General features: G+C 42.3%; 1 protein-coding gene across 19 annotated transcripts in view; it reads left to right on the forward strand.

The window, feature by feature from the left end:
- The window catches only part of EML1 (EMAP like 1), a 124,013-nt gene that overhangs the window by 25,841 nt on the left and 80,137 nt on the right, over positions 1-18,035 (forward strand). Inside the window, exon 1 of one of the 19 annotated variants that reach the window (XM_038139904.1) lies at positions 15,568-17,139. The exons of 15 other annotated variants lie outside the window; for them this stretch is intronic. In XM_038139904.1, coding sequence (XP_037995832.1) covers positions 17,073-17,139 — 67 coding nt within the window. In that variant the 5' untranslated portion in view covers positions 15,568-17,072. Of the gene's footprint in view, positions 1-15,567; positions 17,140-18,035 lie in introns of those variants that run through there. 3 more of the 19 variants (XM_038139907.1, XM_038139921.1, XM_038139918.1) reach the window with 3 other exon arrangements.

Here is an 18,035-nt window from a genome sequence, read left to right on the forward strand (position 1 = left end):
TTTCCAGTGTTCTTAATTCGTACATAGAGGCAGCAGTGTGTCATTTAATTCCTGAAAAGTGCTGTGGGGTGAGTGTGTTGGGGAGGAAGCTGAAAATCCCTGTCCCTCCCAGCCCTGCTCCTCTACCACCATGCCAGGGGAAACTGGAAATCCCTGTCCCTCCCAGCCCTGCTCCTGTAGCACAGTGCCAGGGGAAGCTGGAAATCCCTGTCCCTCCCAGCCCTGCTCCTCTAGCAGGGTGCCAGGGGAAGCTGGAAATCCCTGTCCCTCCCAGCCCTGCTCCTGTAGCACAGTGCCAGGGGAAGCTGGAAATCCCTGTCCCTCCCAGCCCTGCTCCTGTAGCACGGTGCAAGGGAACATCACAACATCGTCCCTCTGGAGTGGAGCTGCACTATCAGCCCGAGCACATCACCTCATTTGAACTCCTACAGTATATAAAATGAGGAAAGAAGTTTTATTCTATCCAAGAACATCCCCATGAAAGGAGTTTTAAGTCATTTCACTGATTATGAAATCTCTGCCATTAAACACTTACTCAGGCAGAACTATTGATGGGAAGATCCCTATTACAGCTTGAATATTCTTTCTCATAATACTAATGAAAAACCTGATACATATTATTACATTTTGAATGAAAGCTTCTATGCAGTAAGGTTTTAATGATCTCACTGTTGCCAAGTTTTGCTTTCAGCATTCCAGTGGAACATTTTTACCAGGCCTATTAGGTAATGCACACAACTCTCAGGCACAAATTCGCTATCTCCTATTCAGTGTCCTCATGCTAGACCTTGCCAATGTCACAGATGTTCTTTTTCCATAAATCCCATCAACCATGGTCTAGAAGCTGTGGTTTTTGTTGTTCAGCTCATCACTGCTTTGTGTGCATTTTTTATAACTGGTCATTACCCCTTAACAAAAACATTTCTGTTTCTCCTCTTTTTAAAATAAAATTTCTGAGGCCAGTTGTATAAAGATCTTACTCTGCTTTGGGTCAGTTTTGACCCTTTTGCAAGCATCAGAAACATCTTCAGAATTTAAGATGAGAAAATGTGTATTGTCACAACCAGTGAATGAGAAGAATTTTTTTCCCCCAAATCTCAGAACAAGTCAGTTATACAGATTTTGGATTGATTTCTTCTTACTGGCTTCTTTCTAATGGGATAGTTCACATTTTGTCAGCTCAAAAGTGGAAACTTTAAAATATATGAATCTTTCAAGTGCTATTTTCCATAGGACATTAAGCACTTGGTATTTTCCAAAGATTTGGGGCTCCTAGGGCCATAGTAAAGGTATTTGACTCCAAATCAGTTGTGTGGAAGTCATGCCCTAAGAAAAGACATCAACCTAATGAGTGACTGCAGTCTGGGCTGACTCTCCAATCCTCAAATAAATGAGGATGATTGCCCCAGAACATCTCAGTTGGGATGGGAGCCTGAGGGCACATCAAGGCTGCTGTCACTATTTAAGGCTCCTGCTGGGAATCCTCTGCCAAGGAGCGACCAATTCATCTGTTACAGTGGATCCTTTGGTCATTCCTTGTATTGTCTTTCTTTCAGTTTTGCTTAAGAAACAGTCCTTTACAAACCAGAAGATTAATGACATCATCTAATTGGTTTTGCTATCCTTAGAGATGATGGGCCAAATTAATCCCTGTTAGAGCTCCATTAATCATTATGGATTTACACCCAAGATTAATTCGTCCCCATGATACTAATCACTTGCTGTGTGGTCTGTGGAAAATCACTTAACTTTGCTTGTTGTTTTTCCTCCCCACATAAAAAATGGGGGCAATAATTCTGAGTACAGTGAAGAGAAATGCTGTAAACAGTCCTAGGATTGGTAAAATGTAAATCAGTTTTTATAAAAATGAACATTTTCTTTCTGAATGATGGTTTGTACTTGTATTCTCACTTTTAGTGAACCTTGGATAGAAACATTTCCCTGTGGGGTTATGGATGTGCCTCATACTTATACCAAGGAAAGTCTTGGTACTATAAAGCTTGGTGAGAATTTATGTGCTGATTATCCCAGACCCAGGGTGACACACTTCAGGTTTTGCTGAAGTCACACGCTCACACCCAGAGGCAGAATTTGGCCTTTCTCATTTCTGCTTCATTTAGGCCAATTTTTACAGCTGTTCCCCAGTGAGAATCTCACAGAAGATAGCAGGAATTTTGCTTAAGTGAGGATTACAGGATTAATCCCTCTATCTCCAGTCATGTTTATTTTGGCAGTCATTTAGATTGGAGATCTCCAAAGCTCCCAGCTTAGGTCCTCTCCATTCTGCTCACAGATATGCATCTAACTGCACCTCTCATGGGTTGAAGTAGCAATTGCATTTACCAGGAAGCTTCTATATTTGCAGAAAAATGTTCTGGTAATGCCACCAATTAGATAAAATTTGGACTTCTCACCCATAATAGAAAAGAAACTACTGATAAGGGTTGCAGCAATTTATTTTAACTGGACTGCTAGAGGTGAGTAGCAAGCAATCCATCAGTCAGATGACAGAAAGTACACTCGAGTTTTACAACCCATTCTCTTTGAATAACCCCAGGCACTATTACTCAACCAGAAAATATCAGTGTTGAAATCTGTTCTTCTCTATTTATGCTTTTTTAATGTGTTCAATTGCCTATAGTAGCAAATAGAGGCATATTATAGCAAATAAATAGTATAATAAAGTAGTTAAAAGGTTAGTCGTTGCAGTCTTTTCTAGAGAGAAAGTATAAAGATTTAATAATCTGCAAAAAAGGAAGGTGCAGCGTGTTCAGCAATGGAATAATTACAGGGTTTGGACATTTATTTGATACAGCAGCTTTGAACAATATACAGATTGCTTTGTAAGTGCAATAATTTTTCAGCCATGCATCTTATTTTACAGCCAGTATTAGTCATTTATTCTTAATTCTAGGTATATGAAAGTGTTTTACTCCATACTGGAATTTGAATGGACATGCTAAATATACAGTGAAATCATCGTCAATTATTTATTTGACTTGGCAAGGAAAAATATTTTTAAAGTTTAATGAAGCCAGCAGTGATACACAGTTTCATGTTGCTGAGCAACAATACTGGTGGCCAGCACTTTTAAAGTGAGGGAATATGGTATAATCATGTTGATGCCTCAGGACTCCCTTGTACCTCCCAGAGTGAAACTCAGGGGAGCAGGATCAAAGGGTGCCCAGGACTGCATCAGCTCACTGCATTTCTCATGAAGAAGCAGCACCTCGCAGGTCAGGAGGGGAAGCTTAGGGACAGTCCCAAAATTCCACAGGTCCCAGAAGGAAGGAAGCTCTCACCTCCTTCAGGGCAGAAATGATCGAAGGAGTTAAATTGGAAGGGAAGCTTAAGACAGATGTAGGAAAAAATGGAATGCTATATAGAGAGTAGTTAATCTGATGCTTCGCAGAGTTCAAGGGTAAACATGGTGTATAAATTTGATTAAAAGAAAGGTTTTTGCACAATGCATAACTGACCTGTGGGACTAGCTATGTCAGAGTGCTACTGAGGCCAAAAGCATAAATGATTCAGAGAATGTCTAGTGCTAATACAGGTTATGAAATCATCACTAGCTGCAAGAGGTAGAAGATTACTTTTAGCAAGAAAAAAAAAAGTATATAAATATATCCACTTGAGTTTGCCTCATGTATATATATGTTTGTATATTTATATATATATATATTTATGTTTCCTGGGACTAAATATCTAAAGGGGAAAACTGGGGAGGAAATTCTTCTGAGGACAAGCTATTTTATAAATGCCTGTTGTGTGGCAAGCTGAAGCCCATCTGGTACTGCGCCAGTCAGAGCACAGGTCTGGGCTAGCCTGGGAGCTCTTGCTCCTGCAACCCTCTATAGGGATGTCTCCCTGCAGGATGGCCCTTGCCTTGGGTCACTGACTTTTTATTTGGCCCAAATCCCATTTTAGTGGGACTCAGGTCAGTGAGACAGGGGACTTCACACAGGGGCTTCCAGTGGCCTCTGTGGTTTCACAAGTGACAGGAGGAGCCTTTCCACTTGGAAGTAGCACACTGACTTAATAGAGTCTGTCCCTTATCGATAAACACACTTCCAGCCCCATGGCAGCCCTGTGGAGAATGGTGCACAACTCAAAGGAGCAGAGCAGAGTCCTGCTGTTTCCTTCACCACCAGCTTCTGTTTCCCTCTGATAATAGAGGGAATGAAAACAAGCAGCACTACAGCTCCTTATTTATTAATTGCATTCTCCAGTAAAAACACCGGGGCAAAGCAGCAGCAGATTCTCTTTGATTTGTGTGTGTATTTTTGAAAAGTGTACTCTGGGCCTATTGGGAATTATGTTTCTGAATGTTCCCTTTTCTGTACTCTCTGAGTCATATTCCCTTCATTCCTATACCTCACAATATTTTCCCATTGCCATAGAGACAGCCTGTGAGGAAAGCACAGCCGAGTAACCTCAGGTTTTTACTGAACCCAAAGTGCCTGCCAGACTGGACCTCTGCTTGATTTTATCTTACATCAAGGGGTTGATATGAAATAAGTAGTGTTTTTTCTTTTTAAGAGCTTCATAGTTCCCTTTCAAAACAGAGGTGATATTGTCACCTATCTGATCTAAAAATCCTCTGATCTTAAATCTTCTGAGCAGGCGTGAATCTGTAAGCAGCAGTGACTCCTCACCTGAGTTCTCAGAGAGCAGCTAAAGGAATTGAATTGCAGTAGTAAAGCATGTATTGGTCACATGCATCTGAGTGTGTCCTCCTCTCCTCTTCTGTTGAATTCCTTAGTCTTAGAAAGAGTTTGGACCAGAGCCATGTTTCTGAACACCTCCCTCTGTTGGACACAGATCCAAACGCCACAGCTTTCTCAAATGTCACACTACTATACCCAAGCAGAACCTGAGTTTTTTAAAGTGTGAAGATATAATTTTAAACATTGTGGTTTAGGTTCAGAAATATGTAAAAGATTAATAAATTTAATTGTTTTAAAGGTGTGTCTTAAATAATAACAAAAGCCAAATTTATCTTACAGAAATGACTTCTGTTAGTACTGCAAAGGGCAAGTACAGGAATTAGATAATCTAGTCTAGGTTAATGATCATTTTCAGTGCCTGTTTAGGAGATTGTGCCACTAAGACATAAATCATATTAGATCATCACTCTTTATAAGGGAAAGGGAGGACAGAATGCCTTTATGTGTAGGTGTGTGTGAATGCAGACAAAAGAGATGCATAAACGCCTCTCATTTCATACAAGGGAGTAATACAAACACATCCAACATCCAATTCTGTCCCCAGAAGTATTTGTAATATGAAGACATATATAGGCTAAACTCACTTTAAAATATTTTCAGATGTGCTGATTACAGATGCTCTGGAGCTTCAAATGCTGTGACAGCTCTTCTTTCCATAGGTGTTTGTGTTTGCCTGCTAAGCAGCAAATAGTGGCTTTTAACTGAAAACAAATTCTTCAGTCAGTGTGAATTGCCTTTCCACTTCATCAGCTTGTCCACAGGAGCATTAAAGGAGTGGATCCAAAAAAGGGAACAGAGTAGAAAAATGAAATCCCAGGCATCCCATGTACTGTTTGGGAAGCAGATAATGAGGACACCTCAGTCCTAATACCTTCTCAGGCTTTTGGCATTTCACTGTTGCAACTGTTACAACTGTGATAGTGATTTTTTGGCCAAGTTTTGACTCTGCTTTGTACCCACACGAGAATGAAAGAGGCATTATCTCATTTTAAAACAAGCACTAGTGGACTGTGGTTGCTTCTTGTTGACCTGACACACACCAGTGACTGAGAGAAGAAAGGCTGATTCTCCATCACTAGCCCCCAAAATAGTAGCACTGCACATGAGTACTCAGTAAAGTGAATTGTCTTTTGGCATATAAACTTTATTTTCTGGTCTGATGTCAACTAAACTGTTTTCTTCACCACCTGCTCTTGGAGGTGGTAAGAATGTATTACCAATAACTTAAATAGGGAAAAATTTATCTCCTCAGGACACACAAAAACCAATAGAATAATATTGTAATTTATATTCCAGCTTCATAGCAATTGAGATTTCTTTTTTTAAAGTAAATTGGTTTTATTTGAGGTGCATCAGTCAATTACTTGTGAACCTCATGTGAAAACAACAGCAGAGCTCCCAAGGTGCAACTAGCACATTTACTAAGTATGTCTTCTGCTTCCTTTTTCCGTCACTAATGAAAAAGTGGATTGTAGTGGGACTAAGGTGGAAGATGTGCAGAGTCACATTTCATACCTACTTCCATTTTGTGCCACTATTTAGGTATGGTTACTTCAACAGTCTTACACCTGTTTGAACAGGTGTAGTGGGGTCAGCAAGGTTGCATTTCCTCATTTGCTTCTAAGAGTGTCATGAGAGTGCCGAAAGCCTTATGGAAGTTGCATTACATGACACCAACTCCCTTTCCACAGCACAATACAAACTCAGAGCTTGCGTTTCTGAGTTCCAAGGGAAAACATGGGAAGAACTAAGCTGGTTTGACAGACTTTGTTCTTACCCACTTCCGAATGCTACCCGCTTCCCTTTTATTACATAGGCACTCATAACATGTATGTCCAAAAAATCCTAAACTTTGGAGCAGAAATTTAATTTAATCAACTGATCAATAATCTACTACTCTTTTTTCCCCAATTTAAAATACATGTCCCATGCTTTCCTGCTTCTGATCCTCTGACGCATTAAACATCCACTCACTCAGAAACTTAATCATTCTGCCCTTTAAGCATCATAGGATGACGTTAATACATTTAGCTAATTTAAAATAAAACATTGATTGTGGTAGAGCTAAGAGATGGATCAAACTGCAGAACTAATTGATCTTAGTAAGTGCCCCCTATTTGTTGGATTAATTTTCAGCTGGAGCAGTTCACCATCCAGATCTCTACACACCCTTACAGATCACTGTGAATGAGGGACAAAGGAAAGCAGTGAGGAAGAGGGAGTGGAATGAAGCAAGGAAGGTGTAGCTACATTTATCAGCAACAGGATTGTCTTACTGTGTTTGTTGAAACACAGCTTTACTGAGGACAGATACAAAAAAGTCATCAATCACTTGTACATTGTTCATGTCATCTGTCATTAGCTGCCTTGCACCCCTGAGTACTGAACCAGCTCCCTCCTGGCCTTCCTCCTATGCATTTGTAGCATGACATCTTGTAGCCTAACTTAGATGTAGTGTGACATCTTGTAGCCTAACTGTCCCTGCTTAGATCTTATTTTGTGGGTTTTTCTTTCTGATTTTACATGGACATACTTCTGCCATTCATCTGTACTTATCCTGGATAGTTCAATCCCTTTCCACACGCTTTCCCCTGGTCAGGTCAGAAAGGGGCTTGTGAAGAAGCCAGGAACTTTATTACTACATTTCCTCTCCTTCCTCTACACTGGCAGAACCTGAGTTTCTGAGTTTCTGAGTTCCAAGGGATAACATGCAGAGATGGAAAAAAATCTGACTTTCAGATTTCATATGCCATATTTCCTAATTTCACATGGAAGGAAATGGTGAAGGAATTACAGAGCAAGCACTCTTCAGCAGACAAATGCAAAACATAAAAAATGCTAAATCATATCAAAACTGTCCCTTAATTGTACTGCTTGAATATGAAGTAACTCCAAGCAGAATGTAGCCTATGGAGGACATGAGCAAAAGAGAAACTGACAATTTTTTTCTCCAGCCCTTCAGCAGTTCTCATCTGCTCAGCAGATCTGAATAGACATTTTGCTCTGCTTCTGGCCTCTAATTGCATAATTTTCCACAAGTTCACATCTACAACAGCTGAAAATCATGAGTCACATGTATTCTTTTCCAGCATAAAGTATTATTTACTCCTTACTCTTGGATGGTCATAAAATGGCATTTAATGTCATTTGTGAAGTTGGGAAAGTGTCCTTTACCACAGTCTTATGTGGGTTTTCTTTAAAAACATCTTACTTATCTGAAATGAATGCCATCAACTTCTTTGAAATGTTTTATTTTCTTAATTGGTCACACAACAATAAATTGCATCAATATTGCAAAACTCTTTTCCCCCTGCTGAAATGAGTGCTGAATAAAAAATATCTGCTGATGTCTTGAAATAAAAGACATCACGAAAGAATGAGAGGATATTAAGGATGTTTAAATCTGAAAAATCTGGACCCAGAGTTTTGACTTTGCCAAAGGACTGTTTAGTTGAATGGAGTCTCTCATGAGCATTAAGCAGCTAGGTTATTTGTAATTACTTCTGTGTAGAGTGCCACAAAGCTATACAATACTTTTTCTAATAAATTAAAAGGAATGAAACCAAGAATTCAGCTGAAGCTGATGGAGCTCTGCAAGGTTACACATGAAGAGTTGGCCATTGACCTATTCCACCCATCCCTTAGTTTAGGGAAACTCACCTTAATGTGGGAATCTTTGAAGGGATAGTTTGTGCAGAAGATGCAAAATTCTTCAGGGCAAGATTTCTCAGACATTTGTAAAATATACCATAAGCTGGTTATGGCCAAAACATTCATTAAACAGCTACTGATATGGAAAAAAAAAGTATTTAAGAGGAAGAATGCAAAGGAAAGGGTGGCAGACTCCTGCATAACAGGGCTGCAGGCTGATGTTTAGGGTAAGATCTTAGCTTGGACTGCATGATGGTCACAGAGTGTCCCTTAGCAACTCCCAGCCCTTCACCAGCCAGTGTACACTGCAGGGGTTTTGTGTTCCTAATTTTCTTGTTCATGGCTGCATCTGCTTGTATAATTTATGGCACACAATACATATTTTTCTTTTGAGAGTCACTCTATTATTTATCCTAGAATTTAATCTGTCAGAAAGTGGTGGGACAATGAGGGGTTATCTGGCATCAAAAAGTTGAAAACAACTTGTAGTCTTGCCCTTTTTTTCTTGAATTATGACTGCTAATGACAAAATCATTTTAGTTTTTCTTCTTTCCATTATCTGTAGCTCTGGTTTTCTCTTGCTTCTTTGAAAGCTTGAGAGAGAAACGTCAGGTGGTGAAATACTTAAGAATTAAAGGGCTGCATCAGGAAACGTTTTGAAAATTAGGTAACTTGGTATCTGAGACAAAGGTACAATTGTTCTTCATCTTGGATGGCTGGCAGCCAGGCAGCAGGGCTCGGCTGGTTCTCAGGGCTGCATTCAGACACTGCCATTATTGCCCCTATTACTTTTTCCTCCTCCAGGACTCTTGAATTCCACCACCAAAGAGAAGAATGCCACGCATGGCTTACCCTGAGGAAGATTAGTAATCCTACACCTTGCACTGGCTGGCAGAGGTGTTGCAAGAACAACCAGAATTCTTTCACCAAAGCCAAATATTTTATTACTGTATGGACCAGATCCTGCCATGTAAACCCTAATGCCTATTTATGTTCCTGGGCAATTCAGTGAAGGTTTCTTTGGTTCAACCACTTCCTTTCTTGCATTTTATTTCTTACATTTTATATGTTCAAAGGAGTTTAAAAGTGAAATTTATCTAAATTTCTGGATGCACTTGCTATGAACCTGCAGAAAGAAATTACTTTGAAAAAACACATTTAACACAGAATTGCTTTGATCACATTGTGGGCCTTGGGTGATTGCACAGACCAGAACAAAAAAAAAGTTTCGTCCAAGGCGACTTCTATTCCAAAGTAAATAAAAAAGTTTAATTCAGAACTGTAGTTACCCACAAAAATAAAAGCTACAGCCCATGCTGGAAATCAGTGTAAAGTAATCTTGAAAACTGTAGGAAAGGATTATTTCCTGTTGCTTCTTTCTCCAGCCAGCCAAGCTTAGATTGGCTGATGATTTAACTGTTTCCTTCCATCCCCAGGTTGTGTCTTGGGATCTTGACCTGGAAAAGCAGAAATAAACTGAGGCAGCAAAAGCACTGGAGGGATGAAGATCTCAATGTAGGTGGTCTTGGGCTCTGTAAGATATCAAAGGAGTCTGCAAGTGTAGTGGATTGGAATTCCTGCCCAGCTCTTGTAGGTCACACTGCAATCCACTCTCCTGTTCCTCCACCCACTCAAGGAAAGCTCATGGAAATTCAATGAGTTTTAGCCAGTGGAGCTGGTATGGTCCCCTGCAGAAATAACCCACACCACACAAATGAAATACTGTCTTCTTTCTTCCCTACCTCTTTCAGCATAATTAATATTATATTTGGTGAAACATACAGGGGGATGGGTAAGTAACACCTGAGGTTAAGTTAGTTGAAAGTGGTAAATGGGCGTATGTGATGACAGGAGTTAAAATTACAGGTAAACTCTCTGCAGTTATTTCCTGTAACTTGTTTAATAGCACAAATCAGTTTTTCCAATAAATCACTCACTAAAAGCAAGCATAACATATGGAATCACTAGAAGAAATACATTATTTTTTCCACCTATCTCTCAGAAGATATTTGCCATCATTCATTTTCCGTATCTGGGCAAATTTCCAGTAACATAACTGCAAATGTAGAAAGTGCCATAAATGAGATTGTCTAGCCCCTTCTAACGTTAATATATTGAACCAACACGGTGCTTTGTCTTACCCATTCATTTCTATGTGTGCTTTGTTACCTACATGGCTGACAGTAAATTCTCCTGGTACACATCAGTTCCCATGAGATGTCCTTGATTATGCTGGATCCCAAAACCAGTGAAACAGTGACATGGGAAATTGGGAAATTTGGAATATCAGTTCTGGTAAAGCACAAGTTTAAACCACCATCCTACTGAGCAGGGAATATAAAATAGAGTGCTGAGATCCTTCCCTCTTATCACAGGTACTGTGGGTACCTGTTTGCAGGAGAGAGAGATTTCTTTCTCACAGTGTAGCTGAACATCCATGCTTTGTACACTTCTGGGTTTCACGTGTTCATGTGAATTGCTACAGTCCAGTTAAAGTGCTCCTTCTAAAAAGTGAACAGGATGGGTACTCTAGAACCACTTTGTTTAAAAATGGCAATTTTTGTGTGCACCTGAAGTGATCAACCTGCTATGCTGTTATTTAAATATAATTTTAAAGAAATTTGTCTATATTATAGCTTACTCTAGTCTCATTCTTCTCTAATATAATTCAGAAGGCACAGATTTATGTAGCTGTGGCTTTGTATAACTCAGACATTAAATTTTAACAAAATATTATTTAAATATACATATAAAATAGATCTCTGGAATATATACTGTCACAGTAACATCTTTATAATCATAGCATAGAAATTAAAACAAAACTACTCATCTCAGCCATGTGCAGAAGGGTGTCAGTGTGCTGCAAACCACACAGAAGCATCACTTTTTCATACTTGCTGAAAGCATTTCCCAATACCTACATTCTGGAGGCTCCCTGGGGTTCCAGTGGGTGCAGGAAAGATCCTTCTCCTGGGAGGGAATTCCCCCTAGGAAGTGACACAGACCTGTAGGGATGATCCTCCTGTGCCCTGAATAAACTGGTGAACCTGTGCCAAAGCTATTGCAGCTGAAACCAGAGATGCCCCTCTCACAGGAGGGATTTATGCCCCTGGGTACTTAGATCTCAAAGAGCTCCGCTAGCAGAAGCTTTCAGGCTCTGTTGAGGGCTGCAGCCACCAAAAATAGGGTTGCAGAGCTGAGTTATAACTGAAAACTTCTAAGGAGTAATTTTGAAGAGTGGATGGATCATTTTGTGTGATGCCATCCATCACTGCGCCTCCTTCACGTCAATCTCACAGAGTATTAATATCTCAGAAGTGCTGTTCCCATCTGCAGATGGCAATGGAATATGCAACAGGAGCTGCATTCCTGTGTATCTGTAGTACATTTTGCTTCTCATCAATTTCAAATCTCAGTGTCACAGCTGTGGATGTAGTAAGGCTTCACTCGGCCATTACATACACTGATGTGCATTGAAGCCAACGTGTTAGGGGGTCTTGCAAAAATAAGAGTATTTCTACCACAGGCAGTGTGCTTGAAAGCATTTCATAACAAACCGTACAAGTAGTATCTTCAGTGTTTACAAGCAGGATATTCTCAGTAGACTCATATTGCAGTTGGTGCAATAACTGGTAGTTATTTTGGCTTGATGCTGCCACAGACTTCCCAGCATGACCTTGGCTGTGTTATGTTTTTCTTCCCATTTTCCAAATAAGCAAATAAAGCCAACATTTATTTCAAAAAGGTGGTGCAAATCTGAAAGCATCAGTGTTTGCTGAGCAGCCTCCACTCTTTGAATAGGAAGAGTCACAGATGTGGAAAGCATTATTCTTTTCATCTTCAAAGTATTCTCTTTGTATTTACAAATTAACCAAACTGCAAAACAGTATTTTTTTCCAGGGCAATATGATGAAGACTAGTCTTATTAATTATAGGGAAACTTCCATAATTCCAATATATGTAGTTCAAAACAACATGATATATACAGAAATATTGCGACATATTTTCATTTGGATTGTTAAACCTGCATAGCTTTGATGGTTTCATCCCACATTTGCTATATTGTATTTTTAATGCACTCAGACTGTGCTGGTATAATGGTGATCCTCCTCTTATACCCCATCTTTCCCACATGCATGAAGTCTGCTTTGTAGTGACATTCATGAAGCTCCCTGCTGTGGCTGAAACACTGGAGTCCTGCTATTTAGAATGAATGATTATTCCAGTGGTTGAAGTGTTCTCACAAAGGAGACTGGGCAGCAAGGCACTTCTTCCTTTCTTACCACACTGGAGAGGAAATCCTAATTTGAGCCTATGATGGGATCCTGACAGCCAGTACCTGGAAATAGTCTTAGCAGTGAGAAAAAAACACTTCTTCAGAATGAAGACAATATGTTCACTGCATGAAATTCTTTTTAAAAACCCAAACATTCCTGCTGCTTTCTGAATTGAAAGGGAAAACAAATAAACAATTAAAAAAATCAGTATAAATCAGGATTTCATCAGATTTCAGGAAGATAAATCCAAAACTTAACCCCAGAGCTTCTCTCTGCTAAGTGCTGGTCTCATCCTGCTAGTTCCTAAACCAGGCATTGGCTCTTCCTTCCCAGGGCTCCTGCTGTGTGCAGCTTGCTCCTGCTGCTCCTGCTGCTGCTGCTGCTGCTGGGCATTGTGCTGCTCAGCCCTGGTCCCCAGCTTCTGTCAAAGCACTGTGTCCTCCAATGCTGAGGCAGGGCACTGTGCCTGTGCTATGATGCCAGCTTTCAGACCATCTAACTCTCAGTGCTGGGGATGAACAGCTGGAAAAGATGCCCATTTCTTCTGTTTCGAACGAGATGATTCAGGGAGAAGCACACAAGTGGTACCTTGTGTTTTGGATTGCAGTCTGGGCCCAGGCACCAAGTGTTGCAGTGCTTCTGCTTTTTAATAGATGAAACTTCTGACTCACAGAGGAAAAGCAAACCTTGAACAAGCATGCAATTTAAAAGCTTCCAGGCTCAAGCAGAGACCAACTGCTGCATTAAGTAAGACTGTGAATGGTGAAATGGACTCTTACATGTTAAATAGAAACACAGTGAGCTACAGAAATGAGCTTAGCTCCCTTTGATCACGCTGTAGTAAATGTGACCTATCAAATGATTGCTGAAGAGCTTGAGGGGATCTTCAAAAGTTAGTCATGGTAAAATAGATGCTATAATTATATCCACTGATAAATTTTAGCAAAACCAGCAAATTTGCTGATGGTGCTAGATGCTTTGCCTGATGAAGATTTCTCTAGTTACAATGTACATTCAGTGTGCACAGCAGCCATCCAAGCTTCCCTGATCTGTTCAGCAGACGGGCTTTGCACTGACCTGAAAGAAGAGCCCTCCAGTCTCTGTGGTGAACTGAGCCTTCACCTCCTGTAAACTCTGCACAGAAGGGCTCACTGCCCCTGATACCATCAGCAGCTCTGCACAGCGGGCTTTGCCACTGACAGCCAAATCCCAGTGTCCTTCCCTTAGCCAGTGCCATCACCTCTCCCTCCACGAGCCTGCTGGAAGCAGTGACATTCAGCACAGACCCAGGGGGCAGCTATGAAGGGCAGGCTGCCCAAGCTACCACCACATGGTGAAAGCAGCCTGATCCTGTTTTCAGGAAGGGATAAAGGGAACATCAAAATTTTCAGCACTTTGGTGGTCCTAGTGAACCCCTCCCAACGCACAATATTCCATGATTTAGTGAAATTTGACTACAGCCTGGTAAGAGGGAGTGAAAGCAAGTCTTCTTTGTCCTAATATTGGAGTATATTATCTCCTGAAAATTCAGCGAGGGATGGGTGAAAGCTCTTTTATTCTCACTTAGCTAATAGTTATTTGCATTACACTACTCAAGACAAACAAAAGTTAAATCATTAGGTAAAAAGTACAGCTTTCAAAAATGTAACATCATAGAGTTTCTGACTGCCAGCAGTCAGTGTGCACAAGTGTATTGGAAACAAATCCTTTCCCGATACACCAGCCCCACTGTACTGCTCGGGATGCCACATTCCCACCTTTATGGTTTCACACTTACCACAGAATTGCCTTTGGAATGCACAAATTATGAAGGCTACATTATACTGAAAAATGGACAACTAGAAGTTTTTTTGTTGTTTCACCATACCAGAAGAATTCTCAGAGACACATCAGTGCATCCTTCCAATCCATTGTCCCATTGTTCCCACAGCCAGACAGAATTTCTTTTTCATTTCGTGCCTTGTGGTGCAGTTTAGTATAATGAGATTGTTACAGGTCTCAAAATCATTAAATTATGAAAGTGTTTCCCTCTTCTAACCCTTGCTCTTAGAGTATAATGGAATCATAACAGCATCTGGAGTCTGGAGCTGAGACCATTTTCTGTCACATCTCTGAGCTGATTTGCAGCACGCTGAGCTGAAAGGCTTCACAGACACCGTCACCGTTAATTTCAGTGGGAAATCTATTGTAAGGTCTTACATGTTGCATCTCTCTCTAAGAAGAGATTAGATTTGAGTTTCTAAGTGACTTTTAATTTCTACTTTCTGAAATGGAGCTGCATTGCCTCTTTCTGGCCTTTCTCCTACTTTGACAAATCTCATAAAAGTTACTGGGCATTTATTTCTCTTATCTTTGTAGCAATCTCCATGACAACATAATTTTTACTATAAATACAATACTTTTAGATAGCATAGGTTTCATAGTTTTGTTTTCCAAAACTTAGACATCAGAAGGAGGTAGAGGTTAAAGTAACATTGACATCTTATGGCAAGCACACCTCTTGTCTCAAGATGGTGGAAAATAAGCACATTAAAACACTTCTCAACCTCAAAAATAATAACCAAATGATGGCAATAATGTTTTAAAATGAAGGAAATTCTTAATCAGAATTTTTCCTGAAAATGAGCTTCACTTTTCTATTGCTACTTGTCTGCCAAAAATCCCATATGTCCTTCTGTGTGTGAACAATGTTTTAGAATAACATAGCATCTTCGAAACATTTGATGGCTTATGAATGAAAAGATAATGAGAAAACCTAAGGACTCTGTATTAATTTTAAAGATGAGAACGAATCATGACTCATTTAAAACACTAAGAATACCTATATACTTTTGTACTTTTGAAGTAATATTCTATTTTTGTTTTAATCTCTGGTTTTGTTTTTTCTTTTTTTTTTCTTTTTTTTTAATATATCACCAAACTACCGCCATTTTCTGTTATTTATAGCCCACAGCTATGAAATGCAGTTGGTTTTGTCTGATACAATTTAAGCACATCAGACTGGGTAAGTGCTTGTGCTGGAGATGACTTCAGCTCTACCACTATTGGCACTGGCAATTCAGAAGGGAGCACTTTTCACTCTGTTTTAACATAGAACTGATATCTTTGCCTAATTTTATAGCATACTTTTGTGTTAGCACTGCCATGGTTTAGTGGTTGGTGAAAGGACTCACATATACCAAACCCACGCCTGTAAATGGATCCATATGATGGAAATGCCCTGCAAAAAGCTCCTGGAAGGACTGGGGACTGAAGACATGACGAGTGCTTTGGCATTTTTGAAAGGTGCTATAGATGTGCAATGAACTATTTCCCTTGTGTCCCTTGAGGAGCTTGAACTAAAAATGTCTTTCAGTCACTGGACACTCCAACATTCCTTAGCACAGAAATTGAAGCCCAAAACGTATCAAATAATTTTACAATATTACTAGCCATCAGTTTTGGACCACTACTTTCATCTCACCACGAACGGACATTATGACTGTACCTAGATAAAACCATGTTAAACAGTTAAAACTATTTTAGTATCCTGTATTGGGAAAGTGTATCACTCTTCGAACTACACAGTTTAAACTGTATAAAATGGCATAAAGATTTACAGTGTGTATAATTCTTTTTGGTTTTGTAAGAGGGTATCAATTACAATGTTATCGTGACAGCTCCATCCTGTAGCCAGGAGAATCGCCACTGAAATCAGTGGAGAGCACAAGGTGCAATTACAGGCTGGCTGTTGCTTCAGCGGAAGAAACGAGAGGAGCCTGGCTAAGGCAGCCGTGTGCTGAGGCAGCAGGGAGGGATGCTGGGGCTGTGTGCGCGGGGCTCCCCGGCCGCACAGCCTCCACAGCCAAAGCCCTGCCCGCATCCAGCCCTAACCGAGTCCATGGTGGTACTTCGGGTTAACCCCCGGGTTATCGGCGGGCATCTCCCGCCGCAGGGCCGAGCAGTGGCTCTGCTCCACCTCGGCCCGATCGGGACACCCGGTCTGGCCGGGCCTCGCGGTCCGGCGGCGGCAGAGCCCCGGGCAAGGCACGGGGACCGCGCGGCTCGTCCTTCTCTCAGCCGCGGCCCGGAGCCGGCGGCTCCGCCGAGGAGAGATGGCCGAGCCGGCGGGGGACGCGTCTCCTCGCTCGCCCCGGGGTCCCCCCCACCTCCCGGGCCGCGCTGTGACGGCGGCCGCCCCGCCCCGGCCCGCCCCGGCCCGCCCCGCGGGTCTCCCCCCGCGCCTCGGCGGCGGAGCGGAGCGGAGCGGCCGCCGCCCCAGCCGCGGCGGAGTGAATGGGTTGCCATGGCAACTGAGTGAGGCAGGCAGCGAGGCCGCCGCGGCCCCAGCCGCCTCCGCTCCGCAGCGTGTGGGCGAGCAGGCAGCGGGCGGCCGCCGGGACAGCCGAGGGGACGCCGGGAGCGCAGCGGCAGGATGGAGGACGGCTTCTCCAGCTACAGCAGCCTCTACGACACCTCCTCGCTGCTCCAGTTCTGCAACGGTAAGGGCGGGGGCCAGCCCCGGCGAGCAGCGGGGTCCCGGCGCTCCGGCGGGGCGGAGGCGGAGGCCGGCGCGGGGAAGGCAGCGCCGGGAGCGGGCCTGGTCCGGGCTGCCGGCGGCGTCTCCGCCGCCCAGGGCCGCCCGGCTCCGCGGCGCAACTCGGGGAGAGGAGGAGGAGGAGGGAGGAAACTTCACCCCCTTCAGCCTCCCCCGTTATTCGGCGGGAAACCTGCCAGCCCTCGGGGCGCCTCTGCGAGCAACTTCTGCACCTCCTTCATGGGAATATGCAGAGATACGTGTGCGTATGTGGACGCTATGGATGTCTGTGTGCATCTTCCCCAAAGGCAGATCTGGTAGCTCAAGCGATCGCCCACCGCTGTGTGTCTCCGTTGCGAGTATGCCAACATACACACATACATACATACATACATATAAATATATATAGGAATATAAATAAATAAACATATTTATGTATAAGACATGTATTTGTATACATGTGTAGGGCCGAGCTGCCCGTGACCCTGGGGGCGCAGTGGGACGCAGGTGTCCTTCAGCCCCCTGGCCGCCCCCGCTCCCAGAGCCCACCCGCGCCGCTCTGCACCGGCGAAGGGCGGTGTTGAGGTGCGAGATGCCTGTGTGGAGTTACGGGAGTTGGCCTGCAGTTACTGTTTTTTCTTTCTGCTTTTTTTTTAAGCTAGGGATTATTGAGGTGGTGGCGTCACCTGGGTGGCAGCATGACAGGGGAGCTGCCAGGCTGCAGTGATGGGTCGTAAAAAAGGAAGGAGATGAGGAACTGCAAGTGTCCTCACAGGCAGTGCTGGAGATTGGCCTGCATAGTACTTGGGATTATTCAAGTAGCTGATATTTTCCTTGAGGGAAATAAATCAGCTATTCTAA

Source organism: Motacilla alba, chromosome 5, assembly GCF_015832195.1.
Source record: "Motacilla alba alba isolate MOTALB_02 chromosome 5, Motacilla_alba_V1.0_pri, whole genome shotgun sequence".
Classification (NCBI taxonomy): Eukaryota; Metazoa; Chordata; class Aves; order Passeriformes; family Motacillidae; genus Motacilla; species Motacilla alba.